This window comes from Numenius arquata, chromosome 2 (genome assembly GCF_964106895.1).
Source record: "Numenius arquata chromosome 2, bNumArq3.hap1.1, whole genome shotgun sequence".
Taxonomy (NCBI): Eukaryota; Metazoa; Chordata; class Aves; order Charadriiformes; family Scolopacidae; genus Numenius; species Numenius arquata.
Genome location: NC_133577.1, coordinates 80,433,137 through 80,459,224, shown reverse-complemented (window position 1 = coordinate 80,459,224; position 26,088 = coordinate 80,433,137). Strand labels below are relative to the sequence as shown.

The window sequence follows — 26,088 nt, the reverse complement described above, 5'->3', positions numbered from 1 at the left end:
AGGTACTGAAGTGTGGCTTCATTGGTTTTTAAAACTGAGCTTTGCTTTTCCTGCCTCTCCAGGAATGTTTGGGATTGTTTGGTACATGTTCTGGTTGCTTCATGCCTATGAGAGCCCTGCTGCACATCCAACAATAACCAACGAAGAAAGGATATATATAGAAACAAGTATTGGAGAAGGATCCAGCCTAGCCAGTACAAGTGTAAGTAAAAAAGGCTTTTCTGGTTATAATTTGTGAGCACTTTATACAAGATGAATGTATGACTGGATGGATACCATTAGCTGCATAAGAGCAGCAGAATATTTGCTGTTGGTGTTTAGGGGCTTTTCCTTTCATGAAAATAACAGGATAAGGCTCATGCAGCTGGAGAGGAGAAGTTCAGCAACAGGCAAAACACATAGTGCTGTTTCAGCTCCCAATTTATGGGACCTCCCTAATCTAGGGAGGGGAGGGGGGTGGGGACAGAGGGAGAACTACACACTGATCTCCTGCTCTTGAGTAACTATCGTGTTTGTTCTAAAAAATGTTAATGGAAGTAGCTAAATCAGAAACTGGCTGCAGATGTTAACTTATCCAGCTGCCTTTTGAGCACTTATTAAGGATGATTGAAATTCTGAAAACTTGAGGATAGGGTAAGAGTAAGCTCTAAGAGTAGCTCAGCTCATTGTTTTAAGAATTCTCTCCTCTCTCTCAGGGGATCCTGGAAGATCCTGGGAACTTAAAACTAAAACCATTTTGTCACATCAAACTTCTCTCCATTTCCTTAGATAACTCATTTTTGGTAGTGGTAAAAAAAAAAAAAAAAAGCTGTTTCTTGATAAACTGTTCCTTCTTGGCTTTTACTCTAGAATATTCTGAAGCAGAATAACTCCAAACTCTTTCCTCTACATGTTTTGTGTAATAGACTTGCTGAGAGTATAAAGAACCAGACTCTCCTTTTGGGTGTGCTCCTAAAGCTTGGCTGAAGTTACTCAGGTCTTGGCTGGATACGCACACACTCATTCCAGGTCATGGCTTTCCCCTTGCTGTACAGTGGTTTTACTGCAGAGGACCCTCGTACCATCGCCATGTGTTCACACATGATCACAGGCATATGGTTGCCTGTAGAACACAACTACTATTAAAAAAAAAAAGGAGAATGTCAATGTATATTGCCATAGTTATATATTTCAGCTTCTGATTTGAATTCTAAGTGAATAGGGCTCTGAAGTGGTTTTTGTTCCTGCCGTTTGGAGTATTGAGGCATAAATAGAAACTGGAAATGCCAAAAGCAAGTTATAGAGATTAAATCCTATACCATAGACTTTTTTTTGTGAGTGAAATGAATTGGGTTGAAGCAGGTACCTGCCTGTTGCCGTGCTACCACATATTTCTTAGCCTGGATAATCCTTTTTTTCTACAATCCTTTCAGTGGAATGTCTCAAACTACATCATGCCACTTTTACATCATTCTCCACTTTTTAAGTGGAGAACGGCACAAGGTTTTCTCTAGTTTTCTTTGATTCTGTTATTGATCCTGTTATCCCAATAGCAGGATTCCAGAAGACCTTGTGTAATTTCAGTTAAGTAGAGCAATAATAGTACAGTGGCCATCTTAAAAATGCTAACTATTCTAAGACAGTTTCTCTGCTTGTCTTTTGCTACTAATCCAGGAGATGTCTTTCACTTGCATTGTGAGTGATTTGCAGTGTAAATTGGATGCAATGTACTGGATAGTCCTGATACTGAAAGATACTGGGCTCTTTATTCTCCCTCCTGCCTACTCAAAAATGCATTCATTTTTTTCTTATGTTTTTTTCCTAGAAATTTAGTACTCCCTGGAAGAGATTTTTCACTTCAATGCCAGTTTATGCAATCATTGTGGCAAACTTTTGCAGAAGCTGGACCTTCTATTTGCTCCTTATAAGTCAGCCCGCTTACTTTGAAGAAGTCTTTGGGTTTGCAATAAGCAAGGTAAATGTCTGAGATGAAGCAGTGACCTTCAGACCTCACCCTAGGAGATGCAGAGTGCTTGAAGATCCCTAGATCTCTCTGGAGGTTATTCACAGTAGCTGGGATGATATACTTCTGGTCATCTGATAGAAATAAAAGCTTGCTAGCATCAGATTATTAGCAAAAGGAAAGAATTGAAAAGTTGGTTTTGGGAAAGAGTTGATTAAGAAAAGCATATATCATGAAAACCACAAGGTAAGTAAACAGAAATACACTTTTTTTTTTTTTTTTTTTTTTTTTTTAGTGCTGGCAGTTTAGCATTACTTGCCAGGCAATTTTTATAATTTTTTTTTCATTTCTTTACTTTTCATTGACAACGAAGGGTCAAATTCTGTATGGATTGATATTCCCTGCCACTGCCACTTCATTAAAGCCAGTATGGTTACACTCTCTCTTCAGAGCATGAATGAGAACTTCAGAATACTTGTTCCAGAAAAGTTTTCCCAACATGCCTTTAAAAAACCTACTTGCTATATTGTAAATTATTTTCAAACAAGTGTAATCCTGCAAACTCATAACAAAAACCATAATTATTCTGTGTGTTCTGGGAGCACCAGAGTGCTCAGGTTCTGCAGTGCTGTCATGGTAGCAATTACACTCTGAATGGCCAAGCACAGCATGGAAATGAAGAACAGGAGTATTAAGACAAAATAGGTTTGTTTATTCTGAATTGCCTTTTATAAATGCTAGAGTTGCACCTCTGTGTACCTCACTAATTAAAAACTAATGTAAAACTGACTCAGTGACAATGTAAGGTGGTTGCACAGCCTAAAAAATAAACTCAAACTTCTTACTAGTTATTTCTTTAAAGAAAAGCTTCTAGAATGATGATCACTAAAACTGCACAAAATAGTCTTTTCCCATATCTGGGATAAGTACCAGAGCTAACAGTAATAACCCTTTGGCAGAAAATTCAGCCGGGGAAGTCACACTCGATAAACCAACTAGATGAACTTCTATGATTAAATGACTGGCCTGGCAGACAAGGGAAGAGCAGTGGATATTGTCTACCTAGACTTCAGTAGGGTATTTGATGCCATCTCCCATAAAGATCCTCATAGACAAGCTGTTGATATATGGGCTGGTTGAGCAGACACTAAGGTGGACAGAAAACTGGCCGAATGGCTGGGTCCAGAGGGTACTGATCAGTGGAGGCCTCAGCTGGAGGCCAATAACTAGCAGTTTAGTACCAAGGGGTCAATACTGGGTCTGATCCTTTTGACATCTTCATTAACGATTTGGATGATGGGGCAGAGTGTACCCTCAGCAAGTTTGCAGATGACACTGAACTGGGAGGAGAGGCTGATACACCAGAGGGTTGTACTGCCATCCATAGGGACCTCAACAAGCTGGAGAAATGTGCTGACAGGAACCTTGTGAAGTTCAACAGGGGGGAGTGCAAAGTCCTGCACCTGAGGAGGAACAAGTCCATGCACCAGTACTTCCTGGGGGACCACCCAGCTAGAAAGCAGCTTTGCAGAAAAGGGCCTGGGGTTCTTGGTGGACACCAGGTTGAAAATGAGCCAGTAATGTGTCCTTGCGGTAAAGAAGCCAAATGGTACCCTGTGCTGCACTAGACAAAGTATTGCCAGCAGGTAGAGAAAGGTGATCTTTCCCTTCTGCACAGCACTGATGAGGCCATATCTGGAGTTCTGGGGTCCCTAGTACAAGAGAGACATGGACATATTGGAGAGAGCCCAATGAAGGTCCTCTAAGATGATTAAGGAACTGGAGCCTCTCCAATTCCTATGAGGAAAGGCTGAGTTTAGCCTGGAGAAGAGAAGGCTCAGGGGATCTCATCAATGTATGCAAATACTTGATGGGAAGGTGCAAAGAAGACAGAGACAGGTTCTTCTCAGTAGTGCCCAGTGACAGGACCAGAGGCAATGGGCACATTCTGAAACACAGGAGGTCCCATCTGAACATCAGGAAACACTTTTTTACTCTGAGGGTGGCTGAGCACTTCCACAGGCTGCCAAGAGAGGTTGTAGAGTCTCCATCCTAAGGTCACTCCATCCTAAGGTCACCCAGGTCTTGGTTGCAGGTTCTATTGGAAGAAAAGTCTGCTATCATCCCACACAAGGATCCAGTATAAAAATGTGTCCAGTGGGGGGGGGGGGGGGGGGGGCAGTGGGGAGGAGTGAAGAAGAGATATGGTTCCTATTCTCCTGTCCCTAAATCCTAAGGAAGGACATAAGCAGTAAGCACTCCTTTGTCTAATTGCAGGTTGGCCTTTTGTCTGCAGTTCCTCACATGGTCATGACAATCATCGTACCCATTGGAGGGCAGCTGGCTGACTTCTTACGGAGCAGGAAGATTTTAACCACTACCACTGTAAGGAAGGTCATGAACTGTGGAGGTACTGTTGGATTCTGAAAATACGATATCTCAATTGAGTGCTGCAACTGATGCAAATATTGTACTTCGGGCCATGGTAACAGGAGACTAGATTGCATCGGCAGCTGGTTAATCTGAAGCATTTAATGAAGAGCTGATGTTAGATGTCCTCATGGTATAAAACCTTACTCATACGAGCACACTTTTAAAAAGGGAGGAGGCAAGAAGCCTGGTTAATAATTAAAAGGTCAATAGGGACTGGCCCAGAAGATGAATGTGATCAAATAGGGCACATCCTGCAAACTTGTACAGACAAAGTTAACCGCATACTGTGGTGCTAGAGAGATCCTTTCTCAGTGGATACAAGCCTGTAATAACTGGCCTGCAACAGCATGTTCCCATGTGCTGCTCCAGCAGGACCCACTGCAAGTTTAGGCTGGAAGGGTTGGGGTTAAAAAAAAGATGAGCAACGAACAGACTTGTTTTCACTCTGCACAAAATAATTTATTTCCAGTTCAGTCACTGAGCTGAAAGATCAATGACATCTACACGTAAGGAAGATACTAAATTGGAGCAAAAATTTCAAGCCAGATAGCCTGTGGAGCTGCTCTCCTCTGCCAGTTCCTCGCTTACATTATTTACGGATGGCACAGGCTGCCTGAAATAGTGATGACTGCAGTCAGAGATGCCACGCAGCTTGGCTACGCATCATCACAAAGGGTTCTCAGAGTCATTGAGTTTTCAGAGCGTATTTTCAGTGCCATTCAAAAAAAAAAACAAACCACAAAACCCAACCCAAAACAAAGGATTGTAATGTTAGATACTAGAAAATGTTAATTTGCAGTAATGGCAGAGACTGGAAGCTCCCTGTGATACTCAGGGCTGTTCTCCTGTGTTGACGGCACACGTCTGAAAAATGCTCTTTTGCTCCATTTGCCAAAAATGTCTCAAATAATGAGAAATTGAAGACAAGAAGTATTTTTTTCCTTTCCATGTTTGTGTGTTTGTGAATTTTTCAGTGCTTTGCAGAGAGTCACTTTCTCATTGTTTCCCTGTACTGCTCAGTAAGTTAATGTCAGCAATTGTTTGGGTCATTTGTACAGCAATGAGGAGAAAAAAGTAAATTCTCAAACAATAAATATTCAAATAATTCTGTGAACATACAAAGTTGCCAGGTAAGTTCAAGAATAGCTGTGAGATATGAAAGAATTTTGTCTCCTTTTAAATTGCTATTCTGGCTAGAACTTATTGGTATCTCTGCGACCAATAGTAATTCAAATGTAATTTATTCCCATGTGTTTCATTTGAAGGCTTTGGGATGGAAGCAACCTTGCTTTTGGTGGTTGGTTATTCTCATACAAAAGGTGTGGCTATTTCCTTTCTGGTGTTAGCAGTAGGCTTCAGTGGCTTTGCAATTTCAGGTAAAAATTAATCTTATTATTGGTTTTACTATTAGTGATAAAAGTGATGTTATTATCCTCACTGTTGTTACTGTCATAATTTCTATTACTCTGCTCTTAATGTGGCTGCTTATGGGGTATTCCCTATTCCTTCCTATATCAGAAATAATTTACTTCAGTATCTATGAAACGTTGGACTTAGGATATGAAGCTTTGAAAGAACCTGCTCTTTGTTGATTCCAGTTTATATCACCTTTGTGCTGTTATTTTCTAATATACTTTTACAGCATCAGCCACTTTTTCTTCATGCATAAACAGTATCCCTAAAAGTAGAGAGAGGGAATTACTCTGGAATGAACAGTTGCTTGAAGGTTATCAGTTGCAGCCCCGCTCCCAGCCCTAGCTGCCAGTTTCTGCTTTCTAGGTCAGTCCTCTCTCTGTTGTGTTCTGCAACCATCCCTTCTCCAGAACAGCTGTTTCTAACAGTTTCATGGGTCCCACCAGTCTCAGACTGACTTTTGTAGCTCCACCAGTACAATCGTTATCAAAAAAAACCCCTTTTGTTATGATGATGGAAGGCCAACAACTAGCAGACTGCCAAGAAGATGGGTCTATTGAGCAAAATTGACTGGCAAAGTAACTGCTGGTCTTCGGTTGTTTCAGGATTATGCAGATGGGAAGTAGTTTTGCTACTCAGTTATGAGGTGCTTGCATAGCAGGCTGTTTCAATACATCAATTTTTATTGCAAGATTTTCCCAATACTCAACTTTTTACTGTGTTTAATCCCATGGACTTGAGATTCATCATCCTTTCTTGTGATCATCCATAGCTCATATGACTAATTTTCATCATCTAAAGCAAGAAAATTATCTGAGCTTGTTTTTACTATTTGTTTTTATTTCTTAATAAAAGTTCTTAATTTCTTAATAAAATATTATATTATACATCTTAATAAATATTATATTAATTATATTAATATGTTATATCTTAATAAATATTATTATATCTTAATAAAATTAATTTCTTAATTTCTTAATAAAATATGTACCCAGAAGATATGCTACAGTAAGGGTAATTATTTTTCCTACTGGTTTATATTCTGTTTTTTATCATGTTGTTAAACTGCTACTTAAAGTGCCAGAAAACATATAAAAGAGATGAGACATTTGAAAAACATGAGGGATTCATTCCTTAATTAAAAATGTTTGCTGAGTGCATTTTTCCAGAATGAGAAGATGGGAAGCACAGATACTTTAAGCGAGGCCAGAGCAAAACTGTGTTTTCCATACAACATGATCCCATTAGGTGGAGAAAAAAGGGGTTTTGAAAAAGAATAAAGAGTTGCAACATATCTTCCATCTTTATCACCAAGAAAACACTACCTTTCTTTCTCATATATATGGTAATGGGGTTTCCCACCCTTTTCAGGCTTCTTCAGCCAGAATGGCTGTAGAAAGCCCTGTTGGCCCGTTAATTAGAAGAGGGTTAGCTGCAAAGCAAAATTACTGAACAGAAAATGGGTTCTGTTTTACCTCAAACCAGGACAGCCTGGTAGCGCAAAGCTGTATAGTTGACCATTCTCTCTCATACGTTGTAGGATTCAACGTGAATCACTTGGACATAGCCCCACGTTATGCCAGCATTCTGATGGGGATCTCCAACGGTGTGGGGACACTGTCGGGCATGGTTTGCCCACTCATTGTTGGTGCAATGACAAAACATAAGGTAACATTTGTCCATGTTTTCTAGGAAAAGGATTAGCTAATGCAACAAAAGTTAAGACGTTTCGAAGCTTCCTGGGAACTCCATTTCATCATCGATCTCTGCAGCTGTTTTCTGTTGTTTGTTTTAAACATTCACTTCTATAATATCATGGGGGGCCAAATTCTTGGCTATTACAAAATAATTATCTGTGTAGGGAGATATTATTTTATACCACCTAAGGTTTGGTCTTTGCAATAACTCCATACTACTGGGTAATGCTTATAGGATTTAGGAAACTCCTCTACAATGCATCCCTGGTAGGGTTCCTAGGCAACCACTGATCTACAATAAGATTAAGTTAGTTGTTAGAGAAATCCCTGCATTTCCAACTCCATGAATATTTCACATGCAAGAGAGAAACTTCACTGTGAGAAAAAAAAATTCACATTTTATTTTATTAACTGTTGTTATGAAAAAAACCCCCAAAACTTCCCAATGACTCATAAATTATTCTATCTGTAACATCAGGAAACAAACAGTGGTCATGGTCATTGTTCAATATGTGCTAATTCATGATCTAATTCAGAGAATAATATTTCTTTTTACTGCAAACTTAATCAGACCTGCCCTGTTCTTTCAGACCCGGGAAGAGTGGCAAAATGTCTTTCTGATTGCAGCCCTGGTGCATTACAGTGGAGTGATATTCTACGCTATCTTTGCTTCTGGGGAGAAGCAGGAATGGGCTGACCCTGAAAACCTCAATGAAGAGAAATGTGGCATAATTGATCAGGACGAACTTGCTGAAGAAACAGAGATGAACAATGAAACTTTCGTAAGTCCAAAGAAAATGTATGGTGCTACCAGTCAAAACAGTGAAGTACAGAGAAGGGAATGGAGAAAGCAAAAGCAAGTAACTCAAGACATGGAAGAACAGACTTCTTACCATTTTGAAAATGGAAATTTTCAAGATTTGTCATAATACTTGAAATTGTAAGGTTTGTATAGCAGCTACTCCCATCCCCCCTTCAGCCTAGCTGCCCCAAATCATCTGGTATCCATATTTATTTTCTTATTCAATTGTGTAACATCTAGCCATGTGGCTAGATACAAGGGGTGGTAGTTCCCTTCTAATAGTAGGGAAGAGGTCTAACAACAATGGGACTGGGAGAAGTAATACTAAGTCCTTGCTCAGCCATCGTATCCCCTTGGGAGGAGCTCCTGCACCCATTAGGAGTGCATCCTTGCACCATACTCCTGCCTGGTGCAAGCCTATGACTTTGGGAGCAAAGAGTGCCCTCATCGTCTTGACTGAAGAGAGAAAGGACAAGGTTGCATCAGGCGGTGGATCCACAGGGATATTTGTAATTACCTGGGCTTCAGTAGCATGGAAGTCTGCCTTGAGTAGCCCTGCTTGCCTCTTTAGGATTCCTGTAGGTTGGCATTTGAGCTGCTTAACCCATGTCAAACTGCAAGGTCATGCTGAAAGAAAAGCAGTTTTATGGCAATAGGCTGTAATTAATTGCTAATCGTCACTCAGCAACAGGAAGAGGAATGTGTAGCAGAGATGGCACAGAGATGCTTCAACAGTTCCTTCAAATTGATTGACAGTCTGCTTTTATATGCATAGCCCACAGAGTCTGGATAAGGCAATAAAATGGATACTTGTGAGATTTCTCCCCCTCCAAAGATTTTGTGCTGGCATGAAATAATTTTGAATACAAAATCATCGTTAGTGATGCAATATTATTAATCCTTATGAAAGGAAATCTTAGTCCTATTTGGATTAGGTTTCTCACTCAATTCATTATTGTGAAGTAATTTAAATATATTTTTCTAGTATTATACTGATAGAGTTCCTGGCCTCAATCCCAACAGTCTTCATTTAGGTGAATGAGCTTACTTACACAAGTAAAGTCTTTAGTTCTCAGTCTGTAACTTTTCAATGCCTCAGTCTTGCTGTTGCTACAAATGAAGTATTGTACCATTTGAGAGTTAACGGAGTGTACATGTCTGAAAGTATAAAGTGGCTTTAGCCTTTTTCTACCATTTTTAGAATCAACCAGTGGAGCATGCTGTATCATCTCAAGCAGTTAGCAGCAACTCAGAGACTCAATGTGGCATTAACACTCTTTTCAGAATGGAGAATTTCAGCAAGCTGTGATTTAATTTGTCTTTCATTATGATTACTGCCTCATTAAATTCAAGTGAAAGCTAACCTGTCTAGCCTACGATGTGCTTTGTGATGTTTCAGTATTATTTTTCTCATGCACCATATATAGCCACTGTGATGCACACAAGATTTGAACATTTCTAACATGCATTTTGCTATTTTGCTGAAGTGCAATTGAATACCATGAGTGGAATTACACTTGTACGTTCATTTGAATCCATGGATGATTTATCGTCCCTACAAATGTAATTAAACAGGGAGACCAGGAAGTTAGCTGATTCTCTTTTCATGCCTCTGGTTCCTTTTCTACCCAGCAAAATCCAATCTACAATTACATACAAATGAGAAATAAAATAAGGTGAATAGATGCATACCTAATTTGACTCCAATAAGGATTTTTTTAATTGGTATCAGCAGATAATTTAATGATATGGGTATTGTTATGTTACAGCTCAATCCTACCTTGACACAATGCAGCTTATTAATAAGCCACTCAAAAAGAAACTATAACTTTATTCTGTTTGGACAGAAAAGAATGTTTTTTCAAAATTCTAAAATTTAGTTTACAGTAGAGTTGCTTATTTCACTACTGATGTTTAGAACAGGCATAAGAAAAAAATCTCCTTTTGTGCAGGTTATAGTCAGCATTTGGTGATTTAAGTGGCAGGAGCTCGAGTCAAATATTCTCACCAGTCTATCAGAAAAGCTGGACCAGCTGTCAAACTATTTTGCAACATCCACCACATCTCATGAAAGAGAGAGGGCCACTTCTTTGCATATGCACAAACCAAACATCTTCTTCCTCCCTCTCCAACCACGCAGCCATGCATGTAGTTGCTACAGGACCTCTTAATAGGGTAAATAGTATTATGAAAGGATTTAATGTAAGAATCTGTGTAAGTATAATTTGGAAGAGATGGAAGAGTAGGAGAATCAGCTGGCCTTAGTAACGAGAAGACCAAACAATGGACTATTCTAGAAAGAGTAATGTTTTCTGAGAAGGAGCATAATTTTTCCAGCAATGACAAAAGGGTAACTTTCCTGTCTCACTAAGAGGAACACAAAGGGAGTGAATGTCATTGTTATGACAAAGAATTACAAACATCCTGAAAGTCTGGGAAATGGCCAGCTGGCACATGAGAGCTCTGTTGCCTCTGTGTTGAATGTAGCTGATATTTCTTACTGCTACAGATATGTGCCACAGCTGTCACAAGTGACACATGATACAGTGAGGAGTTCAGTTTAGCAGGATCACTTCGTATCTGCAAATAGACTGCACTGATTTAGTTCAGTGGAAGTTTGACTTCAATGGACATCTGAGCATTAGTTAATGCCCTGAAAGAAATTGTTTAAAAACATTTGGACAAGCTTTTGCATTTAAATAAGCACTTTCTTCCTTTCTAAATTTAACTGCTTCCAGAGGAAGAGTGTCATCTCTGACCAGTTCAAGTCATGCAGCCTTTTTCCCTTTCCTTTTCATCTGTTTGAATTGTTCGGGTGCATTGCATGAAGTGTAAACATCAGCACTGGATGAAAGTTAGTTTTCTTTCCTGGAAATCTGTTACTTAATCAACTCTTTGATCTACACAGTGGCTTCCACAATACTGCATGATGAAGAATAAAGCCAACTTACTTGGATCAAACAGGATTTGTAACTCCAGTTTTGCTGGATGTCTGTATCCACAATCTGCTCCAACAGCCTTTCCTTGTGGGACCTGAGAAAGTGCAAATACCAAGGGTGTTTCTGCTAAAACTGTCTTCTTAAAAGATGTGAAAATTTGGAACTTTTAAACAATCAGGCAAACAGCTGGCATATCTCAACCTGACTCCAAAAAAGTCACAACTAATGCTAGTGGATGTGAATAACTCCAATGATATTTTCTAAGGAGAAATATTAGCTTGATTAAAGTTAACTTATTACATTACGTGCGTATTTTTCTGTTCCCATGTCCAAAATAACTTTTGCATATTTTCAAATATAAGACAGTGCTCATACTCTCAGAGTTTGATTTGAAGATAGCTTTCTGATGGCAGAAGGAAGCAAAGTTTGGTTTATATTGGAAAAGAGATCTTAAGGAAGCTAGAATAACAGTCAGGTCTCCATAATGTGAAATGGTATAATAGATAGGCCACAAAATATTAATTTAAGTCTGAGGAGAGAAAAAGTAGGATGGTAAGTCCTAGCTATATGCTGTTCAGTGGTGTTATCCACTGATCTTTCTTAAAAAAGAAAGCTGCAGCTTTTGTTTCCTTGACACTTGATATTTTCTAGGAACTACTAGCAGAAGTTTAATGGTAATTAATACTCCTCTTATATTCATGTAAGAGTTAAACAAAATGTTCTGTGTAGTGAGAAGGGAAAAAATAATGATGAAAATGATGAAAATGCACCTGAGTAGAAACTTATCCAGGGAAATAATCACTTGGTCCAAAAGAGTATACAGATTTTTGGGTAAAAAATATAACAAGGGCATCCAGATGTTAACCAAGTGCCAGGAGGAGTCTCATGTGTGTAACATAATTAATTTGAAAGTAGCAAGGCAAAAATTAATTCAAGGTCACGCAAAATGTGTCGTGGTTTCACATGAATGTTTTCAACTGACTCCTGTTGTCAGATAGTTACAGAGATCTTTAAGGTTTGTGATTATTTTAAGGACTTTTTTAATGGAAAATTTTGTGAAAAAACCAGATATCTTATTTTATTTTTTTCTCATCTTCCACTAAAGACCTTAATTTGAGAGTGCAGGAACAGCTTTAGGTCTCCCTCTGTCCGGAAATAGAGGCACCAGCCCAGGTCAAGGATAAAGTAATGCAAGGTCAGGGACAGCACATGGATCTGAAGAGATGTCTTTGGTGAACCTGCATGGGTCAGAGGCCAGGGGCCATCCAAAAGAGCAACATAACCCGATTATTATTCATATTTTAAGAGAGAGGAGTGAGTATTTCTTGTGGTTAAAAGAACAGAAAGGAGAAAAAGAGAAAGCAAGTTGCAGCTAAGAGCCAATGCAGACAGAGGGCTGAGGATGGATCAAAAATCAGCTTCCAAATCCTGGAAACAGAACTTGGAGTTCTCTAGACTTTTGAGTTAAAAACCTACCGGATGGTAGGATATTCTGCATCATCCCAAGGTTCAGGGAGTTCACTCATGTCTCATTTCAAACCTTAACTTTCATGAAATCAGGAATAAATAAATGGAGAGATTAAAAACTCCTCGTTCTTATGCCATCCAAATGCTTATGTCGGATTAGATAACTCTACTGGTAAGATCACACTATGAACACTACTGCAGCTCTATATGTACATGCAGAAGACAGTCTGGCAGGCTTCTTTATAAAAATGCTTTTAATTGCTCACATACTGATATCAGTTATTTCTTAACTCCCATTTGATAACAATGTTTAGCTGTGACAGGAAAAATTGTCCCTTTTTTATCTCAACCCTTTTTGGTTTTAGTGTTTATACTGCTTGTCATTTTTACAGCTCTTCTATATGCAAAATTACATAAGTAAAGAAAGAAATTTATGTGCATATATATGAAAGAATAATATGAATAAATATGAAAGAAATGTAGTAAGATGATACTTCTTTGTGCTGACCTATCTTTAAAAATAACATAATAAAAGCCCACACATTTTTCCCCAAAAGCATACCATTTGGATATTTTAAGTCTCTATCATAAAAAAAGCTTGACTCATTTAAGTTGTTTCTCCCCCTCATTTAATTAGTGTATTGGATAGCAGCAATCAGACTATATTTGTTTATATATAACCATATTTATCTGCTCAATAAAGTCAGTGCTCAGACTTTTGGTGTACAAACTTTTGGCACCTCCTTTGCTCCTTTTTTTAGGCTTAGTTCTTCCTGCATGACAAATTCAGAGCTCCTTTGAGCAGGTCATGGCTGTTTTGTTAAATATGTGTTATGCGAACACTGGAAGTCATGAAAAATAAATCTCTGTTGACTCAGAGTTGTTGTTGGCCAGAGGTGTCTCACAAACTAACGTCAGGTAGACAAAAACTTTTGTAAACCAGGAAATATTTAAGGTACCCGACAAAGATAGCTCCATCTCAGGAGCTGGCAGTCATCACCAGAAGCACCATGCCAGGTGCTTTCTCTCTGCTGGCCATAGCTGTAACGAACAGCAAGGGAATTAGTCAGAGAAACTTGCTGATGTCATGATCAAGATAAGTTGAATGGGACTTTCCCTTGTTTTAAGGAGGGCACTTTGATCCCATCTGCTTGTTCCCTGCCCCCTTCTGCGTGTAATCAGAAGAAAGACACCTGTATGTCCTGAGAGACCCAACCTATTTCCTGACAGTGATCAATTCTGTAGTTTGCGCTGGTAGAAATCTGCAGGGGGATGGAAGCAGCTGGAAGTCCCTGCTGATTCATGGTGGGCAAAGGGAAAATCTTAATACAAATGTGAAACTTGAATTTAGACATGAGAGATGGTAAGGACAGAAACCAGTGAAGGACAGTCAGCATGCATGGGTGTAATGTTTCTCCTGTAAAATAACACTGCTGTATGGGACAGGCAGAGGCAGCTGGGCATAACCCCAGCAGGTAGGTTTTCCTCAGCAAGGGAATGCAATATCCTCTGTCCTACAATTTCCCATTGCTCTGTACTGGCTGCAGGTTTACCTGTTACAAGGCTTTGGGCATAGTACAAAAAGGAGCTACAGTTGCACTGGACCCTTATCTTTACTGTGTATTTTCTTGTTTCCATGCGTGGCTTCTCTGGACTCATGGAAGAGTACACAAGACCCCAGGGCAACACAGAGTCAATAATAACAAGGGTTTGCTTTTTAGCAAATTCTCTATTTTCTAATTTTTTTTAATTTTTTTTTTTTTTCTAGAAATAGGGACAATTTGTGACGAGGTCTCTGCTTACAGCAGCAGCTGGAGTGTCTAGGCCATGGCGGGTAGCTGAGGAGCTTCCCTGGCTGGCCAAAGGTCAAGGCCGTGGTAGCTGGCTCTGCACCCTCTGCCCTGCCAGGACACAAAGGGAAACGTCACACTTGGAGAGAGCTGGAGGGCAAAGTCACTGACGAAGCTGTGAGGAAAACCGCAGAAACTGCAGGGATCTCTGTCCCCTGCCCTTGCTGGCTGCATTGCTTACAGGAACTGTCAGAGCATGAGAAGCAGCTGGTTTCCAAGTCTTTTTCTGCATCCCTCATCCACATTTTTACTATTTCATAGAATCATAGAATGGTTTGGGTTGGAAGGGACCATAAAGATCATCGAGTTCCAACCCCCCTGCTGTGGACAGGGACACCTCCCACTAGAGCAGGTTGCTCAAAGCCCCATCCAGCCTGGCCTTGAACACTTCCGGGGATGGAGCCTCTACGATTTCTCTGGAAAACCTGTTCCAGTGTCTCACCACCCTCACAGTAAAGAATTTCTTCCTGATATCTAATCTAAATCTCCCCCCTTCCAGTTTAAAACCATTACTCCTTGTCCTATCACTACACTCTCCCTCCCCATCTCAGTAAAGGATTTCTTCCTGATATCTAATCTAAATCTCCCCTCTTCCAGTTTAAAACCATTACTCTCCCTCCCCATCTCTTCTGTAGGCCCCCTTCAGGCACTGGAAGGCTGCTATAAGATCTCCCTCCTCCAAGCAACCACCTCTACCCCAATTTCATTAAAAGCTGTGAGCTGCTAAAAATGCCCCTTGCTGAGGGGCACACTGCTGTGATATTTGCTTATAACAAGGAGCAGCCCACAGATAACTCCTTCCATCTCTTAAGCTGCATGCAGAGCCGAGCACCCATTCTCTGCAGTGCTCCCAGTCTATCCATCCTTCAGTGCTCTTGAGCTGTACCTTTGGCCCATGCACCCCTCCACACATGGAGCCAGGGGACATACTTTTTATCCCTTCTATGCAGGAGCTTGAATTCAGCTGGGTCTGGTGTCTCTTCTCCTACTTAACACTGTAGGGTCCCTACAAATTGGAGCATGCATAAGGCAAGGATAAGGGCAGGCCCAAAACCCACTAACCTGCTGGCTCTCTCATGCCATGGCTCAGGCAGAAGGATTAGCTAGTAGTTTTCTTTGGCAATTTTATGTCTTTCAGAGAAGATGTGTTCTGACTCGTGCCAATTATTGGGAAAGACTTCCCCAAAGCTTAACAAAAGAATCTGCCTCTTCAAAAAAATCACGTAGGAGAAGTTGGCTAACTGGTTGTTCTCTGGTTTGTGTCAATGGTTGGGATTGGTTTTAGAGGACACAGGCACATGTTAGTTTGAAAAAAAAGTCACAGGTTGTTTCCTTGAGCTATCAAATAACTGCAACAGCTGAAGGTCAGGAAACCCTCTAACCAACACACCACACATGCAAATTTCCTCATCAAGAACAGTTGATACAAATCCTTCTAGGGAGCATAGTGTTTCCTTCAGTAATATTTTCATTAGTGCTTCCCCCCAAAGAAACTATGAAATAGCTAAGGATGAGCAACTGAAATCTGCCAAACTTGTGGAGAGCTTGTTTCCACAGCTGGTATGCTCTCCAAAGTGTGAGTAGGCTTAATATTTTAATTTATTTAGTGATGCTACATTTTCTTTTGGCTAGATTTCTTCAGCTAGTGTTTTAGTGAAAGTTGCCCAGGTTAATTTGGTTATTCCACAACACATCACTTCTTACATCATCACAGAATAGCTGACGGTGGAAGGGACCTCTGGAGATCATGTAGTTCACCCCCCCACTGCTCAAAGCAAGGTCAGCTAGAGCCAGTTGTCCAGGACTATGTACAGCTGAGTTTTGATTATCTCCAAACGGGAAGACTCCACAGCCTCTCTGGGCAACCTAGTCCAGTGTTTGACCACTCTCCCAGTGGAAAAAGTTTTTTCATACGTTTAAATGCTTTTTCCTGTATTTCAATTAATGCCTTCCGCATCTTGTCCTGTCACTGGATATCACTGAGAAGAGTCTAGCTCCATGATTTTTTTACTTCCCCTCATAAGGTATTCATATGCATTGATAAGATCCCCCTTGAGCTTTCTCCAGATCGAACAGTTCCAGCTCTCTCAGCCTCTCCTCATATGTCAGATGCTTCCACCCCTTAAACATCTTTGTGGCTCTTTGCTGGATGCACTCCAGTAAGTCTACATCCTACTTGCACTGGGGAGCCCAGAATTGGACCCAGCAGCCCAGATGCATCTCACCAGGGCTGAGCAAGGGGGAAGGATCACCTCCCTTGACCTGTTGGCAATGTTCTTCCTAATACAGCCCAAGGAGCCATTGGCCTTTTTTAGCCATGAAGGCAGATTGCTCATTGTCCAAGGCCTTCTCTGCTAAGCTGCTTTCCAGCCCACCAGTGTCTACTGGTGCGCGATGTTATTCCTTCCCAGGTGCAGGACTTGAATTTCCCTTTGTTGAAGTTCATGAGATTCCTGTTGGGCCGTTTCTTCAACCTGTCAAGGCCACTCTGAATGGCAGGACAATGAGCTGGTGTACCAATAACCACTCCTCCCAGTTTTGTGTCATCTGCAAAGCTGTTGAAGGTGTGCTCTGTCACATCATGCAGGTTATTAATGAAAGTATATTAGTACCAGTATTGATCCCAAGGGTATACCACAGATTACTGCCTCTAGCTGGGCTTCGTGCTGCTGATCCCAAACCTTTAAGACCAGCAGTTTAGCCAGTTTTAAATCCAGCTCACTGTGTACTTATCTAATATGTAGTTCATTGTTTTGTCAATGAAGTTGTTATGGTAGACAGCGCTGAAAGCCTTGCTAAAGTCAAGCTCTCCCCTTGTTCACTGAGCCAGCCTTCTTATTGTAGAAGGCTATCAGGTTCATTGTCTCCTTCTTAAAGATAGGGTGGCATTTGCTTTTTTTTTTTCTAATCATCAGAACCACTCCCAGTCAGTATGACCCTTCAAAGACAACTGCAAGTGGCCTCACAGTGACATTTGCAATTCCTTCAGCACTCGTGGTACATCCCATCAGGGCCCATAGACCTGTGCACATCCAATCTGTTTAGATGTTCCCTAAGTCAATTCTCCTCCGTGGAGGGTAAGTCTTTCTTGCTCTGGACTTTCACATTGGTCTCAGGGACCTGGGATTCCTGGAGTCTGGTCTTACCAGTGAAGACTGAGGCAAAGAAGGCATTGAACACCTTGGCTTTCTCTATGTCCTTCGTTACCCAGTGTCCTGCCCCATTCAGCAGCAAGCCCAAATTTTCCCAAGGTCTCCTTTTGCTGCTGATACACCTGTAGAAGCCTTTCTTGTTGCCCTTCTCATCTCTCAGCAGATGCAATGTCAGGTGGGCTTTGGCTTTGTTAACACCATCTCTGCATGCTTTGCATGCTCTATATTCCTCCTGGATCACATAACGCTGCTTGCACCACTTGTATTGTTCTTTTCTATGTTTGATTTTAGTTAGGAGCTCCTTGTTCATCCATGCAGGCCTCTTGATGCCTTTGCTTGATTTCCTGCTTTCCAGGATGGACTGTTCTTCAGTTTGGAGGAGGTGATTTTTGAATGCTAACCAGCTCTTCTGGACCTCCAGGGCTACATTCCATGAGATTCTCCCAAGCAAGTCCTCAACAGATCAAAGCATACTCTCCTGGTGCAGGGTTCTGATCTTGATTTTTGCCTTGTTTCTGCCTCTTCAGATCTTAAACTTCACTATCCATTGTCATTGCAACCAAAGCTGCCTATGACCTTAATGCTCCCAAGCAGTTCTTCCTTGTTCTAAAGAATCAGGTCCAGCAGAGCATGTGCTCTCTTCAACTCCTCAATCGCTTGTTGTCAGTTATAATCAGTTACCAGTTATCAACAATGTACTCCAGAAACTACCTGGATTGTTTGTCCCTGCTGTGTTGTCCCTCCAAATGATATTGGGGTGGTTAAAGACCCTCATGAGAACCATGCACTGCACACATGAGACTTCACGGTTTCCAAAGAAGGTCTCATCTACTTCTTCCTCTTCAGACAGCCTGTAAAAAGACACCCACCACAACATTGCCCTCATTGATCTGCCTCTAATTCTGACCTGTAAATTCTCAGCTGGCTCAACCTCCATCCCAAGGCATTGCTTTATGCATGCTTGCTGCTGTCATGTACAGGGCACTTCCACCTCCTTGCTGACCCGGTCTGTCCTTCCTAAAGAGCCTATATCCATCCAAGGCAGCACTCCAGTAATATGAGCTATGTCTCCATGATCCCAATGAGATCAGAGCCCTGCAATTGCACACCTACCTCTAATGACTTTTATCTTCCCCTCGCCCCCCTCGCCCCCACTGCATTAGGGAGCAGCTAATTTTTTGGCAGGAAGTGCACGAATATCCACCATCTGAAGGCACAAAATAGAGCCACCCTGAATTTTTAATTAATTTCTAAAACTCTGGACTAGGAAGTAGAGTGCTAAAATACTGTTCAATTGTGATTATCAAGTGGAGCGATCAAGGGTGGGTACAGGAAAACAGTGCTTTTTCACACCTCAATTATTGCCTTGAAGTAATCCAAGGTCAGGTGTAAAGGCAGTCAAGGACTCATTTCATTTTAGCACCTGTTGGCTGACATTCCCATTACAGAAAACATCATGTCTCTGCCCACTTTTACTGACAATCTCAAAAAAGAGAAAGGGCTGTATCCAGTGCATTATAGACCAAGCTTTTCCAGTTGAAGAAATGAGGAGTAGTAGATTTACAGAATAGATATTTATTACATTCAAGAAGCCTAAAGTATCTGGTTAATTACAGTTAAATTCCTGGAATAAACTGACAATATTCCAAACAAGACTTTATCAGCTTCTTTGCAATACAGTCTATTTTACTGGCATGCTGTTCAAAGGTCTCTGTTGCAACTCATACTTAGGAGAGTTACGTAAAACTTGATGTAGGAATGAGTGACAAAGGTTTTATTTATTTCATATTATTATCTGTTGACTTTTAAAGACCTAAGTAACAAGACAGGTTAAGCAACAAGTCAATGATTAAACTGATAAAATGAGTATCAACTATGCCAGTTTTAAAAGAGATTTAGAAAGTATGAAGTATAAAAATATAGTTCTTTGAGTTGTAAGTTGAAATACGAACATTTTCAGCTTCAGTTATATTTTTCTGTTCTACTGCTTATTTACAGTCTCTGATATTTATTACTTATCTTCCTTCTCAGGCAATTTATTTTTGTATAATCTTTAATGTCAGAGGAGAGGCATATGTTTGGTAAATTTCAGTTTTAGATCAACTTTACAACATGACTAGGTTATGCTTTGTCAAATTTTCATAAAAGATCAAAAAATTGATGTTTCTTCAAGTAAACATTTTTTAATATAGAGAGAATCATGCTATAGCAGTGACATTGAGGTCTTGCATAGTTCAAGGTTACAGTTCATCACCTACTTGAATAGCAATTCTGTCACTGGGAAAACAGCAGCTCCCTCACATTTTCTAATTTTGAGTTATCTTTCTTGGACTAAATTCCAAACAGTAAGAGCTATGTATACCCTTGCTTGGCCCTCTCTGGAATGAATTGGATATGCAGAAAAAAAGAATGCAGTTCCAGGGTTTATGTACATTTCCAGGATGATATCGCATATCCAGGAAATAAATATTTTCTTTTTTTTTAAATCTGATGTTGCTACACACTTTTTTTTTCCTCTCTATCAATCTTTTATTTGGCAAGATGTACATTTATTGGCTGCATATTAATAAGAAACAGTCTGAAATACAGAACCATCTGCTAGTTTCTGGGTAATTTTCATGCATCCAGGAAGGAATCCCTTTTGTTGTGTTTACATGAGGATGACTTTCTGACAGCATGCATTACATGTGGGAAGTCATCAGTTTCATAATTTTAGAACAGCATCAGTTGTACCTACCAATCATACTATTTCTTCAGTATTTGGTGCCTTTGATGTTCCCATCAAATTCTACTTCTGTGTTTATCATCAGCAGATATTAAGGGGGAAAGACTACTGGAAAAAGAATAGGGCACAAATTTTGCCTCTCAGTTGTGAGTGACACTAATTTCTTTGGTAATCCCATGTACAGATTCTGTTTCCTTTGAGTAGAAGTAGCAACACTTGCACATAGGCACACGCAGCTGCTTCAGCTAGAAAAAATTTCATGTGTAAGTTTGCTGCAGCTAAGACTCAGCTGTAGTCCACATGACAACCAGAACAGCAGCTTCCTGGTTATTAACCATTTGTGCTGCCTAGTTTTAACTTTTCATTTAAATTTAAGAGATCGGAACTGGAACTTCATTCTCCATGCTACATTGTGGCTGGTTCTCATGGGCTGGGGATGTTATTGCTAAGTAGTTCTGTATATCAAAGTGGTTGGTAGGAGGGCTCCTGGTTCCTTCTGGAGCCCATTTCTTTGCTAGTTCCTGCCAGTCAAAAGAGTTAACACCATGGCTGGCTGCTCAGTCCAGCCTTTGCTCCGAAGAACTTCCTAGACAGTATTTCTGTAACAGTAACACCTTCCTTTCCCCATTTGCCACTGTGGTAATCAGTTTTTATGTCCAAGAAATGCAAATATGGCTAAAATGGGCTAGTGAAACTTAAGGGCAGATCCCCCAGGTTCTTGAGAACTTATTCCACCATGGGTCAGCAGATGAGAAATGGCTGTCTCCTGTATGAACATGGCTCATCCTTGGGGTGAGCAACTCCACTGCTCGGGGTAAATAACAGTTTTAGGGGAAGGCTTGTAAATTCAGAGAGTTATAGCCACCATCCCCCACTAACCTGATGCAATTTTGAGGAAACCTTGATGGAAAGGATAGAAACCTCTAATTAGGCTCCATATTTGTGAGGAGCCAGGACAGAGGGAGGAACAATGGTTTATCCTGCTGAGTAGGTGAATGGCCATGCTTTGAACTGATTTTTGTCCTTTTCCACGTAAATTATCTCATCCTACACACCTATTTAGAGGAACAATTAAAGCCTAAAATTAATGGATTTGTAAGATTCCCTTCCTTGTGGAGGTTTGGTAGGAGGTGTCACTATAGACAAGAAACAGAACTAGACAAATTTCCCATGCATGTAATCTATCACTATTCTCTAGGTAAGATGGTTTTGTTTATACATTTTATGTTGTGGGATGAGCTGGAAACATGAAATGTATCTGCCAAGTGAGATTTGAGATAAATGAGGGATCTGCCAATGCAAATTATTCTTATTTTGGGATATGACCCAATGGATATTCAGAATAGGCTTTGATAAATTAAGCTCTTCTTCAGAGTGAGGCCAACAATACTTCTAGGAGATAAGTAACCTCTGCATTTCCTGATTTGTGTTATTTAAATTTAATAAACTTTATATTGCATTTTATTTCTTTCTTCCAAAACAGGAAGTAATTTGTTTTCAGAATGCAATGATGTAAACTGAAGTTTAGGAAAGAAAGGAAAGGAAAATAAACTAAATCTTTTAATTCTCCCAAGATCTATTGTTTAACAACCCCTCAACTTCCTCTTTAACTACCCCACTTTTCTTTCAGGCCTTCAGATCTCTTTCTCTCCTCTGTTTTCTTTTTCTCTCCTCTCTGTTTTCTAGGTGGAAACCAAGAGGATGATCTGACTGACCTCAGCCCTGGTACATGAAATAAGGATCCTCTGCCCAGTTGTCTGTCTGTCTGTCTTGCTCTCCTCTATTTGACCCCTGTGTATCTTAGCCGCAACTACATGGGCACTGCCTGCTTGCTTGCTTGTTACTGCTAATCATGGCAGTTAGTACATTGTGCTTTGTTTGCACCTCCATGGCTAAGAGGCCTGAACATAAGGAAAAACTTTTTTACTTTGAGGGTGACAGAGCACTGGAACAGGCTGCCCAGAGAGGTTGTGGAGTCTCATTCTCTGGAGAGACTGAAAACCTTCCTGGATGCATTTCTGTCCAACCTGCTCCAGGAGAACCTGCATTGGCAGGGGGGTTGGACTATATGATCTCCAAAAGTCCCTTCCAACCCCTCTGTGGTGAATACTCTTCAGCTGAACTTGTGACATCAACTTTTTAATATCTCAGTTTTTCCAGTGCAAGTTGGACATTAGGGGGCTAGTTCTGCTGCTGTTCCTCTTGCCTGCCACAATTGACCATGACCGTGTTCACCATGTGTCCAAATTACCCGGTAGGGAACAAGGAAGAGCCAAAAAATGTTTTGAGAGCAGCTCTACGTCAGTTCACTAATAGGCTTTAACAGCCCTGACCAGCCTCACATGGGGCCTCCCACACACCCTGCCCATGGGCTCAGGATGCTATTTAAGATCAAGCTGGGGCTCCTGGTCCTGGCTTGTGCTTAGAGGTGTGCTTGGTGCTACCTTCCTATGTCCTGGCTCACTGGTGGATTTTTTTCCCAGGTGCACTGCTGTAGCCTGCTTTATCTTCAGTCCTACTTCTGCTCTGCCTTCTGAGTGAACCTCAAGCTGATGCTGCAGGTAGTGTGTCTTCGGTCCTGTATCTGGCCCTATCTCTTCCTGCTGCTCTTGGCTGATCCCTCGATGGCCCCTGGTCCTGACTGATCACCTTGCCTTCTCTGGGCCTGTTGCTACCAGCACCCTGGCCCCATTCAGGTACTGTGGGACTGATAGCCCCTGTCAGTGGGGCTATCCCCAGCTTCCAGCTCGTCTTCCTCATGGAGCAGTCCTGCTCCATCCTGATGTACAAGTGTCCTTCTTGCAGAAGGAAGAAGGCAGCTTCTTCCAAACTGAGTTCTGCATGATTCCTCATAGCCAACTCTGACGTTCTCTCTGCTTCTGGATTGTATAGGCAGGTGTAATGAGCTTTCCATCAGCTACTGAGTGCTTGATGTCCCCCTGTTCCCTGGGTGGTCATGGACCTCTTGGGGCAGGATGGTGCGGTTCACCTTGACTTTGCTCTGGGTACTTGTCTGGGGTCCTGTGCACATTCTGTAGCTCCCCCTCAACAAGCAATGAGAGCAGTCATTTGTCTGCAGTGCTTCAGAGCACAGTAGGGTCTCCTCTAGAATAAGAAAGTACAGAACTGAGGGTTTAAAAGCCTAACAGTGACTCTTGCTTGCCAAATAGCATTAGCAGAGGCTCCTTCTGCACCCCCAATAGCTTACACTGTCTATTCATGTGATGCCTAGACTACATTTCCTCTCCCATCCTGAGAGAAATGATTTCTTGTAAGTGATTGAATAAGACCTTTTAAATCTCTTTCTTTTTCTTTGACACCAGACACAGTATGAAAAACAAGCAGATATTTAAATGTTTGCAGAATTAATTTACTCACTGTGGATATTTTAGGAATTCAAAAGCCCATATAAAAATATCCCAATATTTATTTATTAATAATACTTCACTCATCACCTTTGACATCTAGTTTAAAAGAACTACGTATTAATGAAAGGACAGTGCATTCATTTACTGGAATAGATCAACATTTCATAATATTTTTATCTCTCCAAATATTTATATAAACGAAAGCTAACTCTTATTAACTCAATCAGTATCATGCTGTATAACATCAAAATGTCAAGAGGAAAAAATGGAAAGAATAAAGTATCTATTTACTCTGAGGCCTCTAGGAGAACTTCTTATCAGCTAATACTGTACTAACATATTTAATTTAAAGCTATGATTCCTCTAAGAACTTTTAAACTTGTAACCCCTAGCAGGAGGGGGGAAAAAAGAGCATGTAATATCAGTGCCTTAATTAAAATTTAAAATAATGAGAGAGAATCTAATGTGGAATAACCAGAATTTATTTATAGAAAAATACTTTTTTAATTTCAGTTGAAGTCAGCTAGAGGGAGGTAGACCAAGTTCCCCATGCTGAAGTTTAGTATCTGATATTGTAGCTGATTCCACATAAGCTCAGCTCTCCTTTTGCACCCAGACAGCTGTAAGATGGTAACTTGTTAATAACATATATGCTTTTGCTAGAGCATCTTGGCTAACTATTAACTGCCTGCCATCAGGGAGGAATTCCCCCTCTTAGGACAGATTGTTCCATGGTCATTTTACCCTTTCATGACACTCAACTTTAAATATGTGAGTGATAAAGGCAGAATATTGGATTTCATCAGGGGACAACATAGGATTGTTGAACAAATTTTATCCTGTTCAGAAACTGAGTGATCAGAGAGCAACTTAAAATGAAGTGGCTCTGATTAATGAAAGACTTATTAAATAACTTAAAATAATCATAAAAGTGGGGATATACCTGCACTTCTGAAATGCCGGAGGAAAAAGGTGAATAGCTACTGAAGTTAACTCACTGAAACTTTGCACCCCATTCCTTTCCTGTTTTTTAGCCTGTACAGAAGCAGCCTTATCTATTAATATTACTTAATTATCTTCATATGATAAAGTTTATTGTAAGCTGGTGGTAATTTTGGCCATCCTTCAAGAAATGAAAAGCTTCCTTTATTCATTGTAGTGGTGAATAGTGCTATTTCTGAGAATGCCTAAAAGTAAGGAATGGCTGGTCTGAGGAGACAGACCGTGACCCAAAGTAGGGTAGATGCTATGTGTCTTCTGTGTAGCAATCATAAATAAGGGGTGCTACAGGTGACTCTCTTGTTTAGCATCAACTGTTTATAATCAAAGCAGGAACACTTTCCAAGCTGCAATTGGTGGCTTGTGCTGAGACATGATGAGCCCTCAGGTGTCTGCAGAACCATTCATGCTGGGAGCTGTCAGCACAGGGGAAAGAGGTTCTTTAACACAAGCAGATCTCAGCCAAGGCACGTGTCCCTTGGCCTATCAAACAAACACAGACCCGAGGTCTCTTACTGGTTGTGACTGATTGGCATCGGTACAGTGCTGCTGGAGCACCAAACAACTGGCTGTGAGTTGGCAAAAAGTTGTACGGCTGTTGACAAGACTTTTCTATGCAAAAAGGAGAAGGTACTGGTAATTTGTGCGTGTATTATTTTCATATTTTTTTAAAGTGTGGTGATGCATTCATAGGTGTGTGAAGAGAAGGAAATGTTGAAGATGAATGCACAACATACCATCTCTTCCTTTCCCCCTATATCTCTCTGTGCTAGATTTTCCAATTCACACTTTTGATGACAAACTACTTTGTTGCCAGGATTTGTCTTGCCTTTCAGTGTCTGAGGCCATGGAGCTACCTTGACAGTGCAAGTGTGGGATGGCAATTATTTCAGTGGAGAAAAGGCAGAGTAGCAGGAGGAGGATCAAGCAGGAGCTACGACAAAACTTCCAAGTCTTTCATGGAGTGTGGATTTTCTGAAGTAGTATTTTCTAGGCAGACAGATTTCGAGCTCTGAATTTTGTATATATCCCTATTTTTTGTAGCTGAACATATATTTGCACTGATGATAGCATGGATAGATTTTAGAACATGTGTTCTTTGTCAGTTACAGAAGTAACTAGTATTGTCTAGAGAAGTTTTTGGATATCAATTTTCTGAAATTTAAAAAATTATAGCATGTAATGCTATTTCAGAAAAGATACTCTATAGGTAACTGGATTTGCATCTTTTCTCTTCCCCTCTTCTCCCTTGATTCTGTGTAGGCAGTCTCACATAATACTACAGAAGATATATTTGATTT

At 40.5% G+C, this 26,088-nt stretch overlaps 1 protein-coding gene across 1 annotated transcript in view; it reads left to right on the top strand.

The window, feature by feature from the left end:
- Window positions 1-8,414, top strand: part of SLC17A8 (solute carrier family 17 member 8) — a 28,344-nt gene extending 19,930 nt beyond the window's left edge. The window contains exons 7-12 of the mRNA XM_074167033.1: window positions 63-202; window positions 1,805-1,954; window positions 4,220-4,352; window positions 5,641-5,751; window positions 7,329-7,456; window positions 8,076-8,414. Coding sequence (XP_074023134.1) covers window positions 63-202; window positions 1,805-1,954; window positions 4,220-4,352; window positions 5,641-5,751; window positions 7,329-7,456; window positions 8,076-8,414 — 1,001 coding nt within the window. The remainder of the gene's footprint in view (window positions 1-62; window positions 203-1,804; window positions 1,955-4,219; window positions 4,353-5,640; window positions 5,752-7,328; window positions 7,457-8,075) is intronic.
- The last annotated feature ends 17,674 nt before the right edge of the window (window positions 8,415-26,088 follow it).